The sequence below is a fragment of the Vicugna pacos genome, chromosome 4, assembly GCF_048564905.1.
Source record: "Vicugna pacos chromosome 4, VicPac4, whole genome shotgun sequence".
NCBI classification, from domain to species: Eukaryota; Metazoa; Chordata; class Mammalia; order Artiodactyla; family Camelidae; genus Vicugna; species Vicugna pacos.
In genome coordinates, this window is record NC_132990.1 from 50,487,662 (window position 1) to 50,511,816 (window position 24,155).

A 24,155-nucleotide genomic window follows, 5' to 3' on the forward strand; every position below is an offset into this window, starting at 1 on the left:
GATGGCACAGGGTAGGGCTAGATGGATTCTTGCAAAACTTAAATTCTGTGATCTCAAGGTTCTAAGCCAAGAAGAAAAGTGGAAAATTTGGGGATACACACTGTGTTTGAATGAGAATGATGAGAAAGCAGATGTTGTATGTATATAGGGAGTGGCATAAGAGGGCAAGTAGAAGAGGGGAGGGTATAGCTCAGTGATAGAGTTCATGCTAGGCATCTATGAGGTCCTGGGTTCAATTTTTTTAAGGAAAAAAAAAAGAGAGAGAGGGCAAGTAGAAAAGGTCCTAAAAAGTAGAAAGAGAGGATCCCTCTTCCTCTAATGTACTATATTCCTCATTCCATCTACTTTCTTATCTCTTTCACCTTTGTGCCCCTGTACATGTGTAAATCTCTTAAGATTCATCTTAATAAAACACTTTGAGAACTCGAAGTTTCAGTTTTTTTTCTGAACTTGAACCACTCTGGCAAGTGAAATTAAGATTTCCAAGGATTGAAAACCATAATGAAGAGCCCTGAGGAAGTTAGAGGTGACTTTGTGTGAGTACACAGCCTCTCTGCCGTAATTTCCTCAACTGTAAAATGGGAATGGTAATCACTGCCCAGCCTAGACTGCAAAGACTCTTGTGCAAATCAAATTAAAAAGTGTATGTGAGACTGGGACATTGTGCCGTACACCAGAATTGACATATTGTAACTGACTATACTTCAATTAAAAAAAAACTATATGTGAATGTGTAAGTTCTGATGTGCCATTCAGATGTTAGGGTCTATCATGTTGTAAGCTGTTCTCAATATGTTACTTCAGTAATATTTTGGGGTATGAGTAATCATTGTGCCATTAATATATCGGGAGGATAAAATTTAATGTTTTTTGGGGATAGTGTGGCAAATAGGAGGGAAGTAGCATTATAACCTCCCACTATACCAGTGGTCCTCAGCCAACATTAGGATAATCTGGAGAACCTTTAAAATACTCTAAATGCACAGACAGAAAACAAACTATGGTTACCAAAGGAGAAAGGGGTAGGGAGGAGGGATAAATTAGGAGTTTGAGATTAACAGATATACACTACTATATATAAAATAGATAAACAACAAGGACCTAATGTATAGCACCAGGAACTATATTCAATATCTTGTAATAACCTATAATGAAAAAGAATCTGAAAAAGAATATATACGTGTGTATATTTGCAACTGAATTACTTTGCTATATACCTGAAACTAACACAACATTGTAAATCAACTACACTGCAATAAAAATAAACTTTAAAAAATACTCTAAATGCAATGTTGTGTCCTAAATTGGATCCAGAAGCAGGAAAAGGGAGTTGGTAGAAAAACTAATGAAATCCAAATAGTATCTGTAGTTTAGTTAATGGCAAATCTTAATTTCTTAAGTTTTGATAAATGGACCATGGTTATGTGAGATGTTAGCATTAGGGTAGACTGGGTGAGAGGTATACAGGAACTTCTGTACTAGATATACAACTTCTATATAATTCTAAAATTATTTCTCAAAAATTATTTAGAGCAAAAAACAATTTAAAAAATAAATATACCTATGTCTGGATGTCACCCTAGATAGGTGAATTGGAATCCCTGGGGAGGTGTCTGGGCATCTGTGATTTTGAAATCTTCCCCAATGTTTCTAACATACCGTGAGGATTGAGAACCGCTGTTCTACACCATGAATGCTTGAAAAACAGGGATCCTGTCTTGTTTTTCACTATAGCCTAGTACCTAGCACGATGCCTATATGAAGAACTTGCATAATTGTGCCCTTGCTAAATCATTCCTTTATATGCAGAAATCTCCTTTGAGTCCACTGTAATAAGAGAAGGGAAACTGAAAATAAACCATCACCCCCCAAATGCCAGGGAAGATTTTCGGGCATCCTCCTACTCAGAATAGTTCCTACTCCTGCCCCCAGTCTCTTGTCATTTTCAGCTAATCCTGACCATTATCACCAGATAAATATTCCTAATATACTAAAACTGCCACTCCATTGTTCAAGTCATACTTGGTTTCCCATCACCTAAGTAAATAATATACTTCTTAGCTATGCAAAATTCCGTACACTCTAATAATATAATAATAACTGTTAGCCTACTAGCCTGCTATTATTCCACATGGACCCTGCATTACCTGTAGGGGTTCTGCATGCAATTTTCTTGACTATGTCTTGAATTCATCCTTCTCTGTGTCACGTACAGTAATGCTGCTATCCTCACCTGTAATACAAATCCTCTCCATCTTTCAAGGCTCCACTCAGCTGTAATTTTGTCAAGTCACTCCAGCAAAAAAGTGAGCATTCCCTCTGTTATATCTTCTATTCAAACGGCACTAACATTTACTATCTTCTTTTGTAATTATTTGTTTTCTGTTTTATTCCCCCATGAAACTAGACTAAAGCCCTAGTGGGCAAGGACTATGTGTTATAGGTCTTCTGACCCTCACAGTGCTTACTGTGATGCTGTCCACACAGTTAAACATGTAATCATGATTTAATGTACATTTTGCACAACTACAACATGTAAAAAGTAAAAATGGAAAATCAAAATTCAAATACACAAGTAAACCACATTCATCACTCCAAAAGTTCTTTGAAGGAGTCCCAGAATGATAAGAATTGTTAAAATTGTTAAGTTGTTAAAAGCCAACTGAAGCCTGAATAAAATTTTGGTGCTATTGTTACATTAATAATTGAACAGAGTTTACAAGAAAACTATATACTTCCCCAAATTTTAATTGTTCATACTTGAAAATGGGAAAAGGGAAGACTCAGTAATTAATTTTCCCCTAAGAAAAAACATTTCTTTAATTCCTAAGAGCAGGAAAATGATTAAGTCTGTTCCCACTACTATGGTCTCCCCAGTATACATATGCATACATATATACATGCGCGCACGCACACACGCACACACACACACACGCAGGATATTGTCTATGTGGTAGAGCCTGAAGAAAATATATTAGTTCTCTCAGATATGGTCTATATATGGGGGAAAAACACTTAAAATATTCATGAATATTGTAGAGATTTCTACCATATTTTGAGAAAATCACACATATAATGTACTAAGATGTGTATTTTGTTGAACAACTATGATGGTTGAACATCGTTAAAACAAAACATAACTATAGATGTCATTTTCTGGCTGAATCTCTTGAGGAACATTTGGAATCACTGGTATCTCTGGTTCTTCTGCTTTGGGTTTTTCCTTCATTTCTGTAAAACAAAATAAAATACAAAAATAGGTTCAATAAGTGGTATTGGGACAACTGGCTATCTATACGGAGAAAAAAACTACCTCACACCTCGCACAAAAAAATTTTCAAATGAAGATTTAAATATTAAAATAACATACATGCCATAGAGACAATAGAATGTCCCAATAATCTTAAGATTATAAAGGCCTTTTGAAGCAGAACACAGACCAGAAGCCATTCAGGAAGAGACTGACAAGTTTGAATCATTAAGAATTAAAATCATGACAGGTTTGAATAACTAAAAACTAAAATTAAAATTTTGTCAGATAGATTACCAAAATATTTCAAAGTTAAGCCAAAAAAATTTTTAATAAACATAAAAATAAAAAATAAAAAATAAAAAAATAAAATTTAATTTAAAAAAAGTTAAACCACAAACAACTAGAAATATATTTACAACTTATATGTAGGTAAAGGTTCAATAACTATTATTTAAAAAGATTTTTTTTAATCAATCAAAAAGATAGGTATCCTAAACATAACATCTGACAGGGATTCAAGCAGGCAATTCTCAAAAGAAAAAAATCAAATTCATAATAATTATAAAAAGATGCCTAGTAGCATTAGTCATCAAAAAAAGTGGGAATTAAAATAATTAGGTTGTTTTTTTTAACACAAAAGATAGGCAAAGATTTTTTAAAACATAATTATGTACAATGTTGGCAAGGGTGTGAGGAATAGGCACTTACATAAATTCTGGGTTTCTGTGAATTGCTACAACTTTTTGGAGTCTAGTCTGACAGAATGTATCCAGACTTTAAACGCTGGTACCCTTTGGCCCAGCTTCTAGGGCCAAACTTCTAGGGATTTATTTCTCCAAAGGAAATAATCAGAGAAACTTAAGCTTCCAGTGCCTTAGTTTCTTTATCTATAAAATGGGGATAATGTTATTCAGCCAATATGATTCTTAACATTAAATAAAATAGTTCAAATAAGATGTTTAATACAGTGTCTGGCAGATAGAAAGTGCCAAACAATTGTTAGTTAAATAAATGTTACTTCCAATGATGTGCATGGAACATTGTTATAATAGTAAAACTTGGTAGTAACCTAAGTTTTGATCATTATAGGGGCTGGTTGAATAAATTATTGTACATATGACATAATACTGTACAATTGTTTCAAAAGACATTATTAAGATGGCCACAATATATGTTGTATATGAAAAAAATAGGTTATAGAATAGAATGTATTGTACCATCTCATCTGTTAAAACAAAACAACAACTTAACATTGGGGATAGGAGAGGGTATCATAGGGGACTTTTATTCTACATTCACTTATATATTGCTGTAACTTATTATAATGAACATTAATAATTTTCATAATTTTATTATTTTAGTATATTTAATATTTATGGTTTTACTGTTATCTTATAATAATTTATGAATTATAATTGATAATAACATGATTATTATAATGAACATTTATAATCTTAAAGTTATGAAAATTTTATAATTACCAAAAAGATAGGTATTTCCACATGTTTACTAAGACTAAGCCAAAAACAAAATGAGCATTAATTAATTGCCCATCTTAACCTTGCTGGGTTTAGAATGAAACTCTTAGAATCAGGGTGTTGAATTGATTAGAGCAGCAGGAAACTCCTGTCAGTACAATGCTTCATATGTCTGCTTTTACTGTAATTTTATTTCCTCAACACCTGTGTTACTTGGACCCCAACTAACCCCAGGTTTTTGTTGCACTGATATTTTAGGAGAAAGAGTAAATAAGCTACCAGAGGGATTTCTTTAGAAAACAGTTCCTTGGGGCTAGCTGTGTTCTGCCAGACTCAATCCATTTCTTATACTGAGCACAGTAGTGTGCAAAGAGAACTGAGGCTCTCAGTTATGTCCCTGAGACAAGTCAAACCGAAGAAAGGTCACATTATTTTCAAAATTCTATGCTGAGGAGAAAGCTTTTCAGGAACAAATATTTAAATAGAAAGGGTTTTTGGTAAACGTAAGTCCTACAAGAATGAGTTCCCTAGTAGCAAAATCCTATTCTGTGCCTTTGTATCTCCCTCAGTACCTTGGAGCATGAATTTATTTGCATTTAGTTTACCAGGAAATTTTAATTTTCAAGAAAGACTTCATTCACTAAGCCTTCTTGCTAATCTAAATTTAATTGTCCTTTAAAGTATTTTGCACATAATTCACCCTGTATGAGGTTCATTTCTCTTCACTGGCTAAAGCTTCCCAAAATGGATAGTGTGTACACACTATACATGATTATAGTTTCAATTATTTTCTTTTAATTATGAAAATATACCAAGCAGATATTGGTTGAATGAAAAACATTTTTCACTTGAAACTAGACAGGGACATTAATGATATCCCTTTGAGATAATGGGGGATAACCCAGGATAGTCAAAAAAAAGGCTATAAATTACAACTCTGAGGGAGATACACCTATACAGTGCTCTGATTATGACCTGGGAACACCTATAAGTGGCAGCATCACTGACTTGTCCCCAGTAAACAACCCCTACCTTGAGGAAAAGTAGAAGCATCCTTAGCTTTTTCCTGGTGTGCTTTAGGATCTTCGTCTTGGGGCCCACCTGTTTCTTCATATGGCTCTGGAAAGCATTCTTTAGGCACATCCTTATCTTTACATGTCTTAGTAGAGAGGTCTTCAGGCCCAGGTGTTTCTTGGTATATATCAGGTACAGGGTCTTCAGATCCAGGTGTTTCTTGGTAGGTTTCAGGTGAATATTCTTCAGATCCAGGTATTTCCTGGATTGTTTCATGAGAGGGGGCTTTAGGCATAGCAATTTCTTTGTAAGTTTTATGAGAAGAGTCTTCAGGCTCAGCTGTTTCCTGGTATGTCTTTGTAGACAGCTCTTTAGGCACAGCTATTTCCTGCTGTATTTTAGGAATGAAGCCTCCAGTTTCAGCTATTCCTTGACCTGGTTCAGACTTGTGTTCCTCAGGTTCAGCTCTTTTTTGGTACATTTCAAGAGTGTAGCCTTCAGGCACATCTGGTTTGGGGTATGCTTCAGGAGAGCATCCTTCCAGGACAGCCATGTCTTCAGATGTTTTAGAAGAAAGGGCTGCAGCAGCTTCCTGGCACATTTTGGGAGAGAGGTCTTCTGGTTCAGCCATATCTTGGTGTATTTCAGAAGGGTGGGTTTGTACTGCTGTTTCTTGGTACTCAGAAGAATTTTCCTGATGGATAATGCTTTCTTGACCTATTTCAGAAAAATGTTTCTCAGGCACAACTCTCTGGGGCAGGGATCCCAGAAGGAGAGCTTCAGTCTCACTCCCAGGTGGCTCAGCTTCTTTCTCTATAGGTGCTTTCTCCGACACTTCCTTTTCTAGTTGTGATGGAGGCTCCACCTTCATTTCTGTATTCTGTTGTCTCTTTCTGCCTCTTTCATTTCTTTTTCCTGTTCTCTGCCGCTTGTGTTTTTTCTCTCTATGGAGAAATCAGAATTGGTGTCAGCAACAGGGCTATGGAATTCAAATAAATGCTAGGTAATAACAGTCCCAGGTCTCCCACTGCCTTGCATAACCTTGAACAAGCACTAAATCTCTCTGGGCCTCAGTCTCCTTGTTTGTAAAATGAAGGAGCAGTGCTAGACGTTCTCAATTGTCAGGAGAGGAAATGACCCTCAGGCTTTTTGTCTTTGATGCCTTTCTCAGCAGGAACCTTCTTGGTGAGCCATGTGTGTGTGGGTGGGTGTGTGTGTGTGTTTGAGAGCCTATACTTACACTTAAATTTTGGTTATGGAAAACGTGTCATTGATGTTATAAATGAATAGACTGGCATTCTGGTTTATATACTAGTGTCTTTGAGTTTAGTCTGTGTGAATTCGTTTCTCTATGCCCTGGGTAAACAAATACGATTGTGTTTCTAGATCTGCAGCCCAGCCCCGCTCTACATCTGTGCATCCTGCAGGTGAATGATGGATATGGCTTGCTCATCTAATACACTGTCTTGTGTAAAGCAGGTTAAGGAACTGCACTACATGTCAGATGAGGTGTGCTGTAAGCTGAGTCCAGAGCGTCAAAAACATTTTCTTGAGGTAAAGAATCTTGGTGGAAAGGCATGAGTGGTCATATTATACCTACTCTGAACTAGTAGTTAAAGATCTAGAAGAGGAAAGGATATGCATGGGACCTGCAGCCAATGACAAATTGTTAGGTGCTGCAAATATAACCAAATACAGATGGCTAATACAGATGGACTCAGGGGGGAGAAAAAGGTACTATAAATAAGCATTTCATCATTTTTATAAACCTACAGAAATTCTGTTCCATGCTACCTGCCCCATGGAGCCTTCTCTAACAGAACACAGGGCTGAAATGCTCTCCCTACTTAGCGCTCCTATAGGATGTATTATGATTATGCTTAAGGCAAAGAACATAGGCTGCCTCATCCTATAGTCACTTACGGAGAAATTCTATTTCTTTTAGTAAACTAGACCTTCTTTGGAGATAAAACTAGTGCTTTTTATACCCCTGCAGTGCTCACAGTTCCCTGCACACTTAAAAAAATGTGTACCCTATTATATTTTTGTGATTTCAAAATTTTCTATGATTAAAATTGTTTTAAAGATTGCCTCATCAAAACCAGTTTGAAGTCAATATTAAAAAGGAATATATTGTAATACGAGAGTTAAAATGAATATTTAAAATAATATAGAAGGTAAAAACGATATTGGTACCTCAGCATTTTGAAGTTTAATTCCAAGTAACCAAGGTGACAAGATAAATTATAAAATCTTTATTGTCAGATTTTTAAAAAGATGATGTATGTGAATTCTTCAGGAAACACTTATTATTATCCTGGAAATTAAATCCTAAATAATTCGATATGTAGATCTCTATATGAGGGAATTTGAGTAATATAATGTCCCATGTTCTTCCTGGTAGTTTTTCAAAAGATACAAATATGTCTGTGTGACCTAAAATTTAATCTGTACTCTGTGACTTATCAGCTGTATGATCGGGGCAAGTCACTTAAATTCTCTATCCCTTGGTTTCTTCACAGGTAATATGGAATAAACCAACCTCATGTGGTTGTTGTAAGAATTGCACATAATAACTTACATGAATCAATTATCCAAATAGAAATTTATACTCTAATATTAATATAGGAAATATTTCCTATACGTGTTAAGTAATTTACTTATTGTGTTATCACATATAATCTTCACATCAACTTACGAGGTAGATACTATTATCTCCATTTTGCAGATGACAAAACTGAGGCACAGAGAGATTCAGTAACTTGGTGAAACTGCTAGGAAGTGAGGGAGCCAGTCTTCAAATCTAGTCATTCCGGCTTTGACAGCCAGGATCTTAACCGTTACACTCTGCCACTTCTCTCTGGAACTACAAAGGTTTCACTGTGCAGTGTGTTGCAGTGACAACAGCCCTCAGTAGTATAGAGATGTGTCACAAGAGCAAGGCCAGCCAGCTGCCAAGAGGCTCACCAAGGTGTCATTCACTTCAGTGACCTCTTCAGCCTTGACCCCCAACCCAACGAGCACAGAAACCCAATTCAATGAGCATAATGAGATCAGCTCCATTTATGAGGGGCAGAGCTCATCAACCAGCTCAAAGAGATGAATATGTACACCTAAACACCAAATTTTATTTGTTTTGTTTTTGTTCTTGTTTTTGTTTTTGGTGGGGTGAGGTAGGCGGAGGGAGGTAATTGGGTTTATTTAGTTAGTTTTAGAGGATGTACTGGGGATTGAACCCAGGACCTTGGCAAACTAAGCATGTGCTCTACCACTTGAGCTATTACCCTCCCCAACCAATTTTTAAATGAACAGTGAGAAATGTAAAGTCACAATACTTGGGCTAACAAATAAACGCACTCTTTCCCTGTAGCAAGTACTTGGGAAGCCAAGTAATGATCAGAAGGTTGCTTGGTGACTATGGAATTAGGGGCGCTAATAGGGTATTCTTCAATAGAGGTATTTGCCAAAGGACCTAAGGATAGAAGTTTCTGCTATAACATATATGCATTCCTGAAAAACCTCTCTGCAAAATCATACACTTAAAGTTACAGGCTTATGGGGGAAAAAATCAAGTTGGGGCAAATGACTCAAATCTTATGCAACTTTTTAACACTAACATAAGCAATAATTGGTACAGGGGAGAGAGATCTTGGATAGTCCAGACAGGCAGTTTACTATGGCTGGAGGCTGCCTCGGGGATTGTAAAAATGCACAAAAGCAACAGTGTAAATGCAGGCTTTCAGCACTGAGATCATGCAAATAAGGGTGGCACTCTGAGCCAGCAGAGCTGCCACTAAGTTGAGCAAAGGAGGAAGTGCAACCTGCTACATGCAGAGATCTTTGCGAGGCTGGTAATGTCCTTCTCTAGGGGTGGAGCCCGGATGTAGGCTGAAAAGGATCCTATCTATACAGCAGCCAAGCTGAAGGCTTTTTCCTTCCTGCTGAAGGCTTTAATTCTATTCCCACTATTCTGGCTTCTTTTTGACTAGGAAAAATTATAAACGAACACAACTTCCACATTATACTGACATCATTCTCCTATTTACCAGTCCTATGTAAGCTAACTGGTGTTGTAGAAACACGTGTTGTAACAGAACAGCCAGTACTCAGTCCACAGTGGGACTAGGTGCTTAAAATACATACCTGCATAGTATGTTTTTTTTTTAAATGATGCCTGGAAAATTGCTTACCTACATTATTTTTGCCATTGGAGGAAGAAACATTTTTGCAATAAGGAAGAAATACACATCTATATCTTAATCAAAAATTTTTTAAAAGAAGAGTGCTTATTTAGATCAGTGGTTCTCAACTGGGAGCAATTTTGCCTCTTTCTCCCCGAACCCCAGGAGAAATTTGAGAATGTCTGGAGACAGTTTTGGTGGTCACAACTTGGGGAGAGGGGAGTTCTATGGGCTTCTAGAGGCCAGAGATGCTGCTAAACATCTTCAGTGCACAGGACAGCCTCCCATACAAAGAATTCTCCTACCCACAGTGTCAGCAGCGCTGGGGTTAAGACACCGTGGCTTGGATGCTGTCCTTTGGCTCCTTGGACTCCCATTTTCTATCTCCAAGCAAGCAATACCTCTGTTTTCATAGTCATAGTCTAAATGGATACAGTTAGATGCTGCCTAATGTATAATCATGTTCTTGTACTCCCTCTCTGAGATTACACACAGCTGACTGGGGCCATTTAGGAACTCCCAAACTCTCATCACTCATTTGCACACAGTGTTTGGGTTTAGTCCATGGAGAGTCAGCCACATTCATTCAAGGATTTTACTAATAGAAAGCTTGGAGAACAAGCTTGGTCGGGGGTGGGGGCAGGGGTGTCTCTCCTCAATGGTGTCTCCCAATTCCAACAATAAGATGCTTCTATGGTTATATTGCCAGGGTGGTTGGACACCAGGCCTCTCTACAATACACATAGTTTGATCGCCTGGTGCTTTAATTAAAAGAGACCAGGGATACGATTCTGTTCCCACTACTGTACTAGCTGTGGGACTTTAGGCAAAAGATTTAACCCTTCAGAGACTTGGTTTTTCTTTCTTTCTTTCTTTCTTTCTTTCTTTCTTTCTTTCTTTCTTTTTTGTAAAATAAGGATAACAACTCCCGATTTATGGGATTGTTGGAAAAATAAAATACAGTATGTAAAAGTGCTTAGCATATGCTCGGTAAATACCAGTTCCTTTTCCCTCATGGGGATACTGTACCCAAATTGCCATTGTGAAGTTTGCTTTTCTTGTGCTTCAGCTTTCCTTTTTCTGAGTTGTTCTCTGTTTCGCAAACGCCAAGTTCCAATGACTTCTGTAGGATCAAAATAAAAGTTATAGGAGATAGTTACGGATTGCACATAACAGCAAAAGAGTCATATAGCAAAGTGGCAGAATCCCTATACTTGGTATCTAAGTTTTTCTCCTAAGTTTTTCTTTTGAGGACAAGGACTATATCTTATTTATCCCTGTGCCTCTAAGGAATGCCTGGGAACAAACATTTAGTCAACATTTTTTAAATGAAAAGGTCAGTATTTATACATAAGTATGCAACCAACCTATTAATTTCTCCCAAATATTGTGCATATGGTGCAACATAGAAGAAAAAAATCAACCATGTTCTGCTGTCCCACACATTGTAATCTGTTTTCATTTCATTCCTCATATTCATTTAGTCCTTGTATTACACAAAATTGTAATGATAACATAACACAATTTAATCACTTATCAACCTAACAATGTATCAGAAATATTTTCCATCATCTAGTCTTTATAATTATAACTTTAGCAACTACATGATACTAATTAAGTGGATATATTCTCATTTATCAACTCATTCCACTTGTCTTGAATATTTAGGTTGTTGCCAATTTTGGGGGGGGTTGCCATTTTAGATCAAACTGTAATGAGTATTTCATGCATACAGGTTTTTTATTTTCTTTTGGAATTTTTTCCTTAAGATGATGTTTCTTTAAGTTCTTTGGAATATAAAAGTTATTATCAAGAAGAGTTCTGTTGCCATCCAAGTTTGTGAAAAGTTGAAATGGGTCTTTGACGTAGAACTTCTTAGAGCCTATGGAGTGATTGTAAATGTGCATGGGGATCCCCAAAAGAGAATATGTCCCTTGGACCATGGCACCCTTTGTTCTTAGGACAGAAGCTCTTTTTTTTGTTTGTTTGTTTTTGTCTTTTTGAGGGGAGATAATTAGGTTTGTTTATTCATTTATTATTAGTTATTTTGATGGAGGTACCAGGGATTGAACCCAGAACCTCGTGCATGCTAAGCACTGCACTCTACCACTGAGCTATACCTTTCCCCCAGGACAGAAGTTCTTAATGGTGAACTTGGATGGGGGAAGAGTATTCCTTTATTTTGATCAATCTCCAATTAAAATTAAAGGACCATATCCTTCAATTATGAATGTAGGTAACAAACAATGATAAATTCTAGCAGTGTGTGTCTTTGTCATGAAAAGAAATTACAGATTTTTTTTCATATCACATTAGTTATTGCAGATACCTTAAAATATCATTTATTTGAGATAATATATTTGATTTGATACAATGGTTATTAACTCCACCATTGGATCTTGTTATTTAATACATCTATAAAGAAGCGTATATATTACTATATCACAATTCTTATTTTGATAACTGTATCTTAATATAATTCTTTCTTTTGTAATTCTATGTATTTAATTTTATGTATTTAAAGTATCTAGTCTAAAAAGGGGTGTAGAGGTTCATCAGAATGCCAAAGGGATCCATGGCATAAAAAAGTTTTAAATCATTGTCTCGAGGCCTAGGGTTCTGCAAAACATTTTGAGAAATGCTGCTTTAGGATAGATCCAAAGATTAAGATCAGTGAGCAAAAGAATAAACACTATTATATTTACTATCTATTGCCAGGTCTCTTTCCAAAAGTTACACAACATTTATGTTACCAAATAGGTAAAGTGTACTTGTTTTACCACAACCATCCAGTAGTGAGTGTTTTCATTTATATATTTTATTAATAATTTATTTATTTATTATTTCCTTGTATTTCTCTGGCTTATTGGAATCTGAGCACCTGAAGCCACCTCAGAAAATTATAGAGCCCCAATTTTTCCCACTTAATATATGAACATACCCAATTATGCCCCTTTTTTGGCCAGGTCCATAAAAAGAGGAAAATAATCATAGCCCAAATCCTTCCCAACAGCCACCACCTCTTAAGGTCTCTTCATTACCTGGAACATGCTTCTCTTCTTGATGAGGATCAGGTGTCTGATGAATCATCAGATGAGATTGGTCCTTTTCCAAATCCATCTTGCTGCAATACCTTCTTGCTATTTGGTCTGACTTCCACAAGAAGCCTTTTTTAAAATGTCAAAAGTAACTAACAGTTAAAAACACACACACAGACACACAAGTTCACTTGTCACTTGACTTCCCGCCTAAAAGTTTTATCTGGTTGGACCACAGCTGCTGGCTACTTCTACTTTGTTTATCGTACTGCACAGGTGTGAGCAAGGAGCATGGCTGGTGCTCTGTCCTCATTCTCTAGCATAGTAGCTGGTTATACAGGGAGCCCCACGGCCACAGGCTGATATGTCACAGCCTCCAGTACACAAGTCATTTGGCTCTGTCTGCTAAGAAGTGCCTGAGTCTGGTGTTCCTTTTTACATACAGAGGTGGCATAGTGTAGGAAGAACACCAGGTCTAGCAGCTAACCAGCTCGATGTCCTTGAGCAAGTCGCTTCCCCTTTTTGTGACTCTCTTTCCTCATTTGCAAAGTGGGTAAATAATTCCTGACTTGCCTAACTCACACAGTTCTTGTGAAATTGAACATAATGAAGGTGAAAATTATGAAGATTTGAAATTAATCTTACATTGTTTTCCTGCATATGACATTTTTTCACCTTAATCTTATGCAAAGTGATGGAAAGCTTTGTTATAAACGCTGTTAGACTTAGATAATAGACATAAAGAACTAAATTAGGAATTCAAAGCAAATTTGGACCCGCTTCTGCTCACCTGATCATTCACAGGTGACTCAAGAACTAGTGAAATCCACTGTGACTCATCCAGGGAAGGTCAAAAAGCATTTCTTAGTGAAAATATCAGCACATTCTGTCACAGAAATTAAGTTGAAACCAAAGGAATCGCCCATCTCCATTCGGTCACCCCATTTATGAAGACAAGGAAGCATAGAGGATGAGGATTGTTCACCTAAGAAAGGAACACTGACCACCTCCTGATATGGGCAACCAGCCTGTGAGAGGTAGGCTTAACGACAGGTCTGGAGTCAAAGACTGAACTGAAGAGAGTCTGAATTCCAGAGTTGCCACATTCCCTAATTCAGTGATTTTAGACAAGTTAGATAGTCTTGGAGCCCATTTACCTACCTACAATATGGGACAATATTGGTATGTACTTTGTGGGGTTTGGGGATGATTGAATGGAATAATCCATGTAAAGCATTTTATATGTGCCTGGCATATTGAATACATGGTACCTAGCATATTGAACTTGTTTAACAAGTGTTAGGTGCTGTTGTTAATAACAAAAATATAGTGACCAGATTTTGGTAAACCAATTCCCAGTTTAAATGCACTAAAGAAACTCAGAAAAAAATCTGAAGGGAATCCTTTATAAAAAGAAAACCTTTACGATGTGAATAGATGCTCCCTACTTCCATAGACTCTTAAGGCGTTAGAATTGGAAGAGCTTCCTAAACCGTCTAGTCCCTCCCCCTATTTTATATGCAGAGAAACTGAGAACCGATAAAGGCAAGGATTTAGCTGCCCCAGGTTTTCTTACTTATTGCTGGCAGCAACTGTTACTTATAAAATGGGTCATCTTTTTATGCTTAATTTAACCTGGGTATGAGAATGTTTGTGTGATATGAACTATGAGAGAAGCAAGCTTTCCAAACACACTGAAAAGTACTGAGAATTATATAACAAGACACTCAAGTGCCCACCATCAAAACTTAATGCGGGGAGGGAATATCTCAAGTGGAGAATGCATGTTTAGCATGTATAAGGTCCTGGGTTCAATTCTCCGTACCTCCTCTAAAACATAAATAAAAATAAATAAATCTAATTACATCCCCCCAAAAATAAATAAATCAGAAAAAAACTTAATGTGGTTTTTAATTACAAGATCCTAAGCTCTAGCTTGAAGTTTCTCAGTTCCCCCAAGTCTTTCTTGTAAATAAATCTCGAAAAATTCAGATAATATCATGGAGTCCCTATTCAAAGGAGTCCTGTAGGGAATGGAAGGCATAATTTGTCATTTATCTCTTGATAATTTTTGGATTTTCAGAAACAGGGTTTTAAAAATCAAGTACAAGTAGCTTTGAAGATTATAAAAGGCGTTTTATAATGTAAACTGGTATTTTGAAAACTAGTCCCTTTATTTGAGATATTTTGTTCTTACTGATTAGGTTGTTTCTTATGATACTGAAATAAGATAGCATTTCAGAATACTTCTGGGGCACCTTACCAAAGATGCAGAATTGCTTCTTAAATACAATCATCCTTAAAGCTTACAACACCGGGTTCAACGATTCAAACCTTCCTGAAAGCCTACTCTGCGCTGCATACTGAGGAAGACTGTCAGACTTACAAAGGTGGACAGATGTTGGTCTCTGAGTTCTGTGTACTGTAGGTTCATAGAGATATGCACATCTTTATTGGGAGGAAGTAATATTTAGATCCTTTACACTTTCCTAAGTGGCACCCTTCTTAAGTTGACTCCACCCTGCCGCATGTTCCAGTATCTTAGGAGCACAATATTGAGGGACTATATGAGGGTGGGGTCTCAAGTTAACAGTAATGAGGGAGCAATATTGGGTGGAGGGGGCCAGTGGAGGGAGTTTGGAGCAAACTAGATTGGAAGTCAGGCAAGGTGTCCCTCGTGTGATAAGCAAGCCACAGCAGGAACTTGTCTGGGACAAAAATAGCCAGGCACTAAGTTCAAGCCATAGTTCATTGTCCTTTCCCCTCGGTAGTAAAGTCTAGAGTCATGACCAGAATGTGAGATGTTAGACATTAAAGGCTGGATATTTTTAACAAAAGTTGCCTTGTTCCAGAGTTCTTTGCATAGATACATGAAACCTGCCTCTAGGCCCCAAACTCTGAGAGGTGGTTACCACTGCTGATGCACCTTTCTGTCCCCACAGTATAATCCAGTAGGAGGCTTCACCCAGAGTGGTCCCCATAAACACCCTCACTCCTGAATGCAGGGCCGGCCTCGTCGGCGTGCAGACTGTGAAAGTACTTTATATACTCAGAGCAGCTGATGCTGCCATGACTGAATAATAGTAATAATGCCATCATCTGCTCCAGGGCTCTTTCTGCTGTCATTCAGTGGCACTGACCCATGGGCTGGAGATATAGCAGTTAAAAGATAAAAGGTCTCTGCCCTTACAGAGCCTACATTCTAATGGAAAGAGATAAACAATAAGCAAATAAATAAAATATGTATCTGATGGTGATGAGCGCTTTGAAGGAAAGTGAGCAGGGAATGATAGGATAAAGAATGAGGTGGGAAAGCTGATGGTGGTTGCTATTTTAAGCAGGGTGACAGTTGAGCAGAACTGGAGGAGGTGAGGGGCCAGCCAGGCTGCCATCTGGGAGGACACTGCAGGCAGAGGGGCACTGGCAAATGGCCTGAGGCGAGGGAGTAGTGGGGAGGTGTGTTCAGAGAGGTAGCTTATTGCCCCTTGTAGAGATTCCTGCTCTGATAGAGATTAATAGTCCTGGGATGGTTTTGAAGAGAGGAGTGATACCCTCTAACCTATATTTTAAAAGGATTATTTTGCCTACTGTGTTTAGAACAGACCATGGGGAGAGAGGCGGAGGTGGAAGCAGGGGGACCAGTTAGAAGGATCCTGCATAATCCAGGTGAAAGATGACTAAGACCTGAACTGTGACGGGAGTGGTAGAGCAGTGATCAGACTGGAGTAGCTTACAAATTAGGTGTGGAGTGAGCGATAAAGAGTCAAATACTTTAACAAGGGTTTTGGTCTGAGCGACTTAAAAGATCGTTACCATTAACAGAGGAAGACTGGGAGGAGCAGGTCTGCAAGAGATGATCAGGAGTTTAGTTTCAGACGTGCTAATAGATTAGGGAGAAAACAGCAGAGTAACAGCCAGTAAGGTGGAGAAAAACCAGAAAAATGCAGTTTTCTGGAAGCCAGGTGGAAAAAGATGTTTCAAGGAGGAAAGAGTGATCAATTGTGTCAAATTCTGCCAATAGCTAGAGTAGAGAAAGGATTGAGAGTTGTCCTAACAATTCATTTCCTAACAATTTAATTAATTATGGATTGGAGCCCAGAAAGGCTAAGTGACTTGGCCAAGGACAGGCAGACAGGACTAGCTATATAATTTGCAGGGCCCTGTCCAAAATGAAAATGCAGAGCTCCTCTTGCAAAAACTATTACGAATTTCAAGACAGCTACAGCAGAATATCAAACCCAGCAGAGGGCCCTACTGTCACAAGTGTTTCCCTGAATCTCTGTGGCCATCTTATAAAATAGCTGTTAGTATCCTCATTTTTCAGGTCAAGACACTGGTGCTCAGAGTGGAGAGTAATTTTATGGGGGTCACAGAGCTAGACCAGTAGTCTGAGCATGAAACCTGAGCCTGCAGCCTCCAAGTCTGGCCTTCTTCCTACCAGACCAAACTAGGTATCGAGGGAGAGAGTTGCTCTCCTGCCTCTTGATCCATCTGGAGCAGGTACTGAGGCCATGCATTTCAGAGGCCTGACTGAACTGCGCAGATGTGGGAGGGAGGGAAGCACACCACTAAGAACTCCTCCCTGGGGCTCTTTATGATGGGAGTGAAAAGGGAGCACTGGATATTACTTAGTCAGAAACGTGAGCTGGTAAAAGTACCCCAAAGCTAATGTAGTTTTAGGCTATGTCAATAGAATTATAGCAATGAGGGCGCTCAGAGTCCTGCTCCACTTTGGCTTGTCATACCATATGTGGAGTGTTCTACTGTGAAGACCACGTGAACTGGTATTTGAAAACACGTGGGGAAAAGAGCAAGGGATTTGGGGCTCTACCATTTCCCAGCTGTGTGATTTCAGCGGAAATCGCTCGATTCTTTCTGATCCTCAGAAAAACAGAGAAAAAGTAATTCTTCACAAGGATTCTGTGAGGATGAACAAGATCATGAGAGCTTTTTGTAAAATGAAGAGCACTGTGCAGATAGGCATGAGGCGAACTCGGGCAGTGTTGATAGTATGATTAGAGCACTCTAAGGATGCATCAGGGCATTTTCCCAGGGTGGGTGGGAAAGTCAAGAAAGGGAAGATGTAATACACTTATGTTTCTTGGTGTTCTTTCCTTGCCAAAATACTTTTTCAAGGCTTTTGAATTCTTTTCAAACAGTGGATCAAGCTTTGTTTTCCTTAGTGAGGAGAGTTTCTGGTTTCCCTCTCTCCACAGTCTGTTGATGCATGATAAATAAGCTCTGTCTGTGCTAAAACAGATGCTGCTCGACACATGCAGATAACACACTCTGTGACTTCAGAATGGCTGTAACCTGACTTTCAATCTCATTAGTTGCGAAGTCCCTCCTCCGGCCTCCTCCATCAATATTGCTTTCTATTTCTTCATGTATAAACAATAAGGATCTGTGCATAAACATTGGTGGGTGGTCATTTATCTAGGGAAGAACAATTCTGCCCCCACCTTGAGCCCCCATTGCATCACTATCCTCATGTTTCTGAATTTTCGGAACTAACAGTGTACTCTCAAGTCTACTGCTTCTTTTTCCCCACATCACGTCTTCATTCCTTTGCATCTGCAATTCAGTTTTCTCTTCCACATACTGTTCTCTCATAAGTCATAAATGACTTCCCAATGGCCAAGTCCGGTGGTCCATTATCAGTCCTTGTTCTATGACCTCACTGTAGCTCATGAGTCCTCTGAGCACTTCGGTCTCTCTATTCTTGGCTTCTATGGTAATGTGTTCTTCACCCTCTCCCTCCTCTTCTCCTCCTCCTCCTTCACACACTCCTCTTTCACTCCTCAAGCCATGGGAGGTACTTCCCAAGGACGACTCCCTGATCCTTTTCTCTCTTACTCTTCTTAGAAGATCCAACTGTATAGCTTTCACTATTACCTCTATGCAGAAAATTACCTGAGTTCCAAGATCACATTTTCGAGTGTCTCCTGAGTATCATTCCTCACCTGAATGTCCCACTGCACCTTAATCTTAGCACAGCAAAAAGCAAATATGTCTTCCCCCTAAGAGCAGTCTCCTCTGTACTTTATTTCTGCTATTCTTAACTATTCTACTATAGAATGGTAGCACCATGTTCCTGGCCATCAGTTCTAAACCTTCAGAGCTGTCTTTGACCCCACCTCCTCACTCTGCATTCCACATCCAGTAGAACACAGTTCTATGAGTTCATTCTTCCTAGTGTCCCACATGCTCACCCCCTCTCTTCCTTTCCCATACCATCATCCCAGAGGGGAACCTCAGCTTCTCATTGGAAGTATTGGAAAAGCTTTCTAAGTGGTTTATTTGCTTCCATCTCCCCTCACCTTCCCCAGATCGTCCTGCACAAACAGCTAGAAATTCCCCATATAACTGGCTCTGAACTGCTCTCTACCCTGTTCAGAATCCTGTAAAGTCTCAGTATTACTTGTAGAATAAAGACTAAATACATTGGCCTGACTTTTAAAGCCAACTTCCCAATGTTCCCTCCCATCACTTTCCTAAAAAACCCCAATGTTTCAATTAAATCATGCCACTTGCTCTCCCTGTTTGGCCTTGACTCTTTCTAACACCCTTACCTTTACTCACACCTCCTGGCTGTTCAGTGCTCTTCCCTTGTGTCCGCCCATCCAGATGGTGTGTGCCTCCATCACAAAGCCTTTGATGATGACGATGATTATGATGTGTTAGCCACTCTACAAACACATAGTAGGTATCTGACATGTTACACACATTATCTCATTTAGTTCTTCTAACCAATATTATCCCCACTTCACAGATAAGGAAATTATGGTATAAAGACGTTAGGTTACATCCCAAGATCGCATGAGCTTCGTAAGTGCCATAATTCGGGCTCAAAACCAAGGCAGTCTGATTCTGAAGGCCACAGATTTAACCATTCCTTTCTACTACCTTTTCCTACACAGAGGTAATCTCTTCTTTCGGAGCTATAGTGACAACTGATCTGAGCCTCTATTGTGGTAAATATCACATAATTTTAAAAATTTTATTGTTCATGTGTACACATCTTTTCTATAAGATTCATTCAGCAAACATTTATTGAACATTTATTTCTTGCCAGCCCCTCTGCTAAGCATTGGAGACATACAGAAGAATCAAACAGGAGTCCTTTCCTCCAAGGAACTCAGTCTGAGGGTGATAGACAAGTAAACTAAATTTAAAATATAATACAGAATGATCATTTTAATATCAATGTTTCCAAATGTTCTGAGAGTAGAGGTGGAGTGTTTACTTCTGCTGCCACAGAAGTGGAAAAATAAGGATATTATATTGTGTATCCTCCAGCTGTAATTCTCTTTATTCATAGCTTCCTTGGAATGACTCTGCATTGGTCAACAAGTAGACCTGGGAAAATGAGGAGGCCCTATGTGTGTAACACAGTGTTTTGGGTTTTTTTTTTTAACTTTACAGTAGTGTTAAGTTTTTCCCCTTTTATTAATTTCACAGAAATAATAATAATAATAGCCAATATTTATTGAACATCTGCCCACCGTATCCCAGACACTGCTCTAAGCACTTTATATACACTAATTCATTTAGTCTTTAAGTCTTTTAAGGTAGATACTATTGATATCCCTGTTTTGTAGATGAAGAAACTGAAGCACAGGCATTGAATCTGTTCCCTAAGTCGCACGCTTAGTAAGTGGCAAAACTGGGTAGTTTGGATCTAAAAGGCCATATGCTTAACCAACCTACTCTCCTGCCTCTCCATTCTACTTCTTTCATATTTAATAAAATAAGGTAGCAATTTGTTTTCTTTTTCGATCCCCTCTCCCTCCTTTCTTCCTCCCTTCTCTCTCCATGCTCTCCCTCTTTCTGCAATTTGTTGACTATCTACTCTGTGCCCCAAAGTATGTGGGGCCCTGGGGGTACAAAGGCAAATATGCAAAACAGCGTATGTGGAAAATGAAGGGAACACAGAGGACAGACATCAAACCAAGATGGAGAGATGAGGTCAAAGCAGTCTTCCTGGAATAGGTGATTTTAGGCTCAGTTTGGAGGCTGAACAGGAATTCACTGCGACCACGCAGCCAAGCTCAGAGGAACAAACACAGCCTCTGGAGTCAGACCTAAGTTCATTCAAATCAGGTTCTGTGTGGCCTTGGGCAAGTTACTTGAGATCTTCCAGCCTCGATTCCCTCACATACGGAATGGGCATTTTGACACCTACCTTTCATGACTATTATGAGAACTAAGAGGGATGACTTTTGGAAAGCATCCAGCATACAGCAGCCCTTAATGCTCCTGCTGTCATTACTGATTGTTCATAATCTCAATAACAATAAGTGAAACAGAGCGACTAAATAATAAATCCAAGCAAGGCGTGAGAGTTGTTTCATAGATACAGAACTGGAGAGCCAGAGAGGGGCCAATGTCACACAGGCTTAGTGGCAGTTCCGAACCGGAATCCAGATCCTCTGAAAGTTCTACCATTCTCCCTACCCCTGCCTGCTATTCCGAACATTTCTGTCTACAAGCCAATCTACCTCATCCCCTGGCTTAATGAAGTATTTCCCAAACTTTCCAATTACATCCCATCTTTGTGATTTTTTGCCATATTCTTGTAATAACATCTTCGGTAGTGTTATTTACTTAATGTTTTTCTTCAAATAAGCTTATTTACTAGCAGTATTTAAAATGGAAATGTTCTGTCACCATTGTAAATGGAAAAGCAACAGTATCACCTGTGAAATCACAGGTTTGTGGTATAACAAATTATAATTCTTCTAAGGCACATTAAAATACTGAACTATTAAAATAGACAATGTTTTATCTGAAATTATCTGCACTGTCCCAAGTGGAATGAATGCACACCACCTCTCAGGAAATGCTGGCTTAATCAGTGAGTTCTTTTCACTTCACAGAACTTCTAGATCATGTCCAAATTATCCTAAAACCAAACTGCCCTTTGCAGTGACTGGTTTATAATTTAAAAGGGACAGAGCAAGAGACCCAACTCATTCCCTGGCCTGCCATGGACCCACTGTTATTCACATCAGATACTCTCCACAGGGTATAAAGTTGAACAGTAACCTCTCCTATTTCTGCTCTTTCTTCACCCCTTGGAGTTTTAGCTACTCTGGCATAGAATATGTACTAAGACCTAACATGATGCTTTAGTCTTAATTGTTTGGAAACTTCAACTCCCTGCTTCCAGCAAATTCTATCCCCTGGACTTGAAGTTTAGAGTTAGAATGACCTAGATCAGTCCCTGCCTGAAAGGAAACACTGCTGATGCACTGCAGCCTTCCAAATGGTTCAGACCCAGTGCCTGCCGGGGGCCTGGCACAAGGTGTGCATTCAAGTGAACGGTCCTCACCTGAACCAGTTGAGGTCAGGGCACTCTGGCTAGAACTGCCGCCCCTAGGTGGACATAAATGGCAATTGCACCATTCTCACCTGTCAACTAGGTTGTGAGCCTTGGCTCCAGCACTTTCCCTTAGAGGCAGCCTGCCTTGCTCCCTAATTCTCTGACACTCTCTGTTCCCCCTCCCTGCAAGTCCCCCTCTGGGTGAGTTAGCATCGGGGATGTTTGCATACCAAACACTTAGCTAATTGATATTCTATCACAATCTGTTCAACAAATGTTAGGCTTTTTTGTATTTCGGGGTGTGTGTGTGTGTGTGTTTTGCTAACACTTTGGTTATATTTTTAGCCAGGTTGGAGAGGAAAGAGAAGGAGTTACTTCAGCAGGCAGAAAATGGATTGCCAGGTCTTTTCTCCCTGGCGTTCTCCTAAGTGACTGTGAGCACCTTTAACAGATGGAGCTCAGGATGTGATCAGATCTGATTTTATCAGCATGGATCCTGGGCAAGTTCACTGTGAGGATGAAGACTTCCTTTGTGCTTCTTTATGTTCTGTGTCGTCACCCTTTTCTGTTAGTACTCTCATCTCATTTTAAGGAAGCCGGCCCTGCTCAGCCGTGAGAGATACCTGTGTGGGAGACATGCAGCAAAGTCTGATGTTCCCCTGGAAGAAAAGACGATCCAGGCCTGTCCCAGAACTGTGTAATGAGCCCTCCCCTCCCCATCAGCAAGAAGCATATCTTATTCTTAAGTGTCAGAATGTTCTTGGCAGTCAAGACAGAAATTCAAACAAACCCAGACAGAATAGCCATCTTCAGAGACTACCAGCATCACCCCGAATTACCCATAACTCTTCTAACTGATGGGCTTTGTCTTTCTGATGAAAATAAAATAGGATGTTGAACATTATTATTGCCACAGTCTTTGTTATTAAAATTGGGTGCTATACTTTGCTTCTCAGGAAACATTAATAGCAGCAATTATCACCCTGAAGAGTGTGTGGTGCAGCAGACAGAGCCTGGACTCCTGGATTAGAAGATAAGTAGGGTATCTGCTTCCACAGAGCTGCTATTAACTTCTGTTTTCAGCCAGTTCAGATGGGCGTACAATGCTTTGTTCTCATGCAAGGAGACTGGACAGAATTATTAGGCAGAATTTATGTAATTTGGCCCACCCAACCAAGACAGACTTTCTAGAAAGTCCTACACCTCCCCTGATCTGTGGAAAACTCCATTCCCATATCCCACCACCAAATACGGCACCCACATGGATTCAGTCATCTCTCTGAGGAGGAATGAGGAGAATGAACCTTCACTAATCCAGTCAATTTAATTCCCCTTTAATGGGAGTTAAATTAAGATCTCAATAATACATGATGACAGTTCTGCTTTCTAGTCTTGTATAGAAATTCTGCCTTTAGCTCTAAATTCTAGTTATCCCTGGCAGAAGAAGTGAACAATTGATCAAGTAACAGAGTTGCCATACAGGAGGGAGTAGAAGTGGAAGGAATAGACTGATGACTAGGTGATACAGTAAGTAAGTAACAGGCTTGAGACTTTTTGGTAAGTCAGTCAGGGATGCTTGACTGGGCAGGAGACCTATTTGTTTGGGAAATTACTTGCAAACTGATAACTGTACTTTACAGAGTTACGTGAACCTAGGACACAGTAAACACTAAATTTCATAAAATTTCATAGCTGGAAGAAATTTTTAATGTCATCTAGTCATATTTCCCAAAAGATGTCTGAAAGCCCTGTACGGACTCAATTTACTAGTAAATGTTTCTGATTTTTTTAAATGTTTTTAAAGAAAACCTCATAGAGATTTTTTTTAAGTAACACCATATGTTATAGTTTTGATGATTACTTCAC

The 24,155-nt window shown here is 38.9% G+C and overlaps 1 protein-coding gene and 1 long non-coding RNA gene across 6 annotated transcripts; one reads left to right on the top strand and one right to left on the bottom strand.

The window, feature by feature from the left end:
* Window positions 1-3,073: 3,073 nt before the first annotated feature.
* On the bottom strand, window positions 3,074-21,326 carry HEMGN (hemogen). Of its 4 annotated transcripts, XM_072959794.1 has the most exons (6): window positions 21,150-21,326; window positions 19,537-19,653; window positions 12,968-13,093; window positions 10,956-11,049; window positions 5,764-6,689; window positions 3,074-3,231 (listed from the first exon to the last, which is right to left on the bottom strand). In XM_072959794.1, exons 1-6 carry the CDS (start codon window positions 21,202-21,204, stop codon window positions 3,125-3,127), a joined length of 1,425 nt encoding a protein of 474 aa, XP_072815895.1. In that variant the 5' UTR covers window positions 21,205-21,326; the 3' UTR covers window positions 3,074-3,124. The 4 variants fall into 4 exon arrangements, with proteins under 4 accessions (XP_072815895.1, XP_015094452.2, XP_072815897.1 ...); XM_015238966.3 differs by lacking the exon at window positions 21,150-21,326 and having other exon boundaries at window positions 19,537-19,644; XM_072959796.1 differs by lacking the exons at window positions 19,537-19,653; window positions 21,150-21,326 and adding an exon at window positions 18,878-18,901.
* On the top strand, window positions 19,681-23,193 carry LOC140696093 (uncharacterized). 2 transcript variants are annotated; one of them, XR_012072100.1, is made up of 2 exons: window positions 19,681-19,938; window positions 22,635-23,193. It is a non-coding gene; the product is annotated as an uncharacterized lncRNA (long non-coding RNA). The 2 variants fall into 2 exon arrangements; XR_012072099.1 differs by having other exon boundaries at window positions 19,681-19,886.
* The last annotated feature ends 962 nt before the right edge of the window (window positions 23,194-24,155 follow it).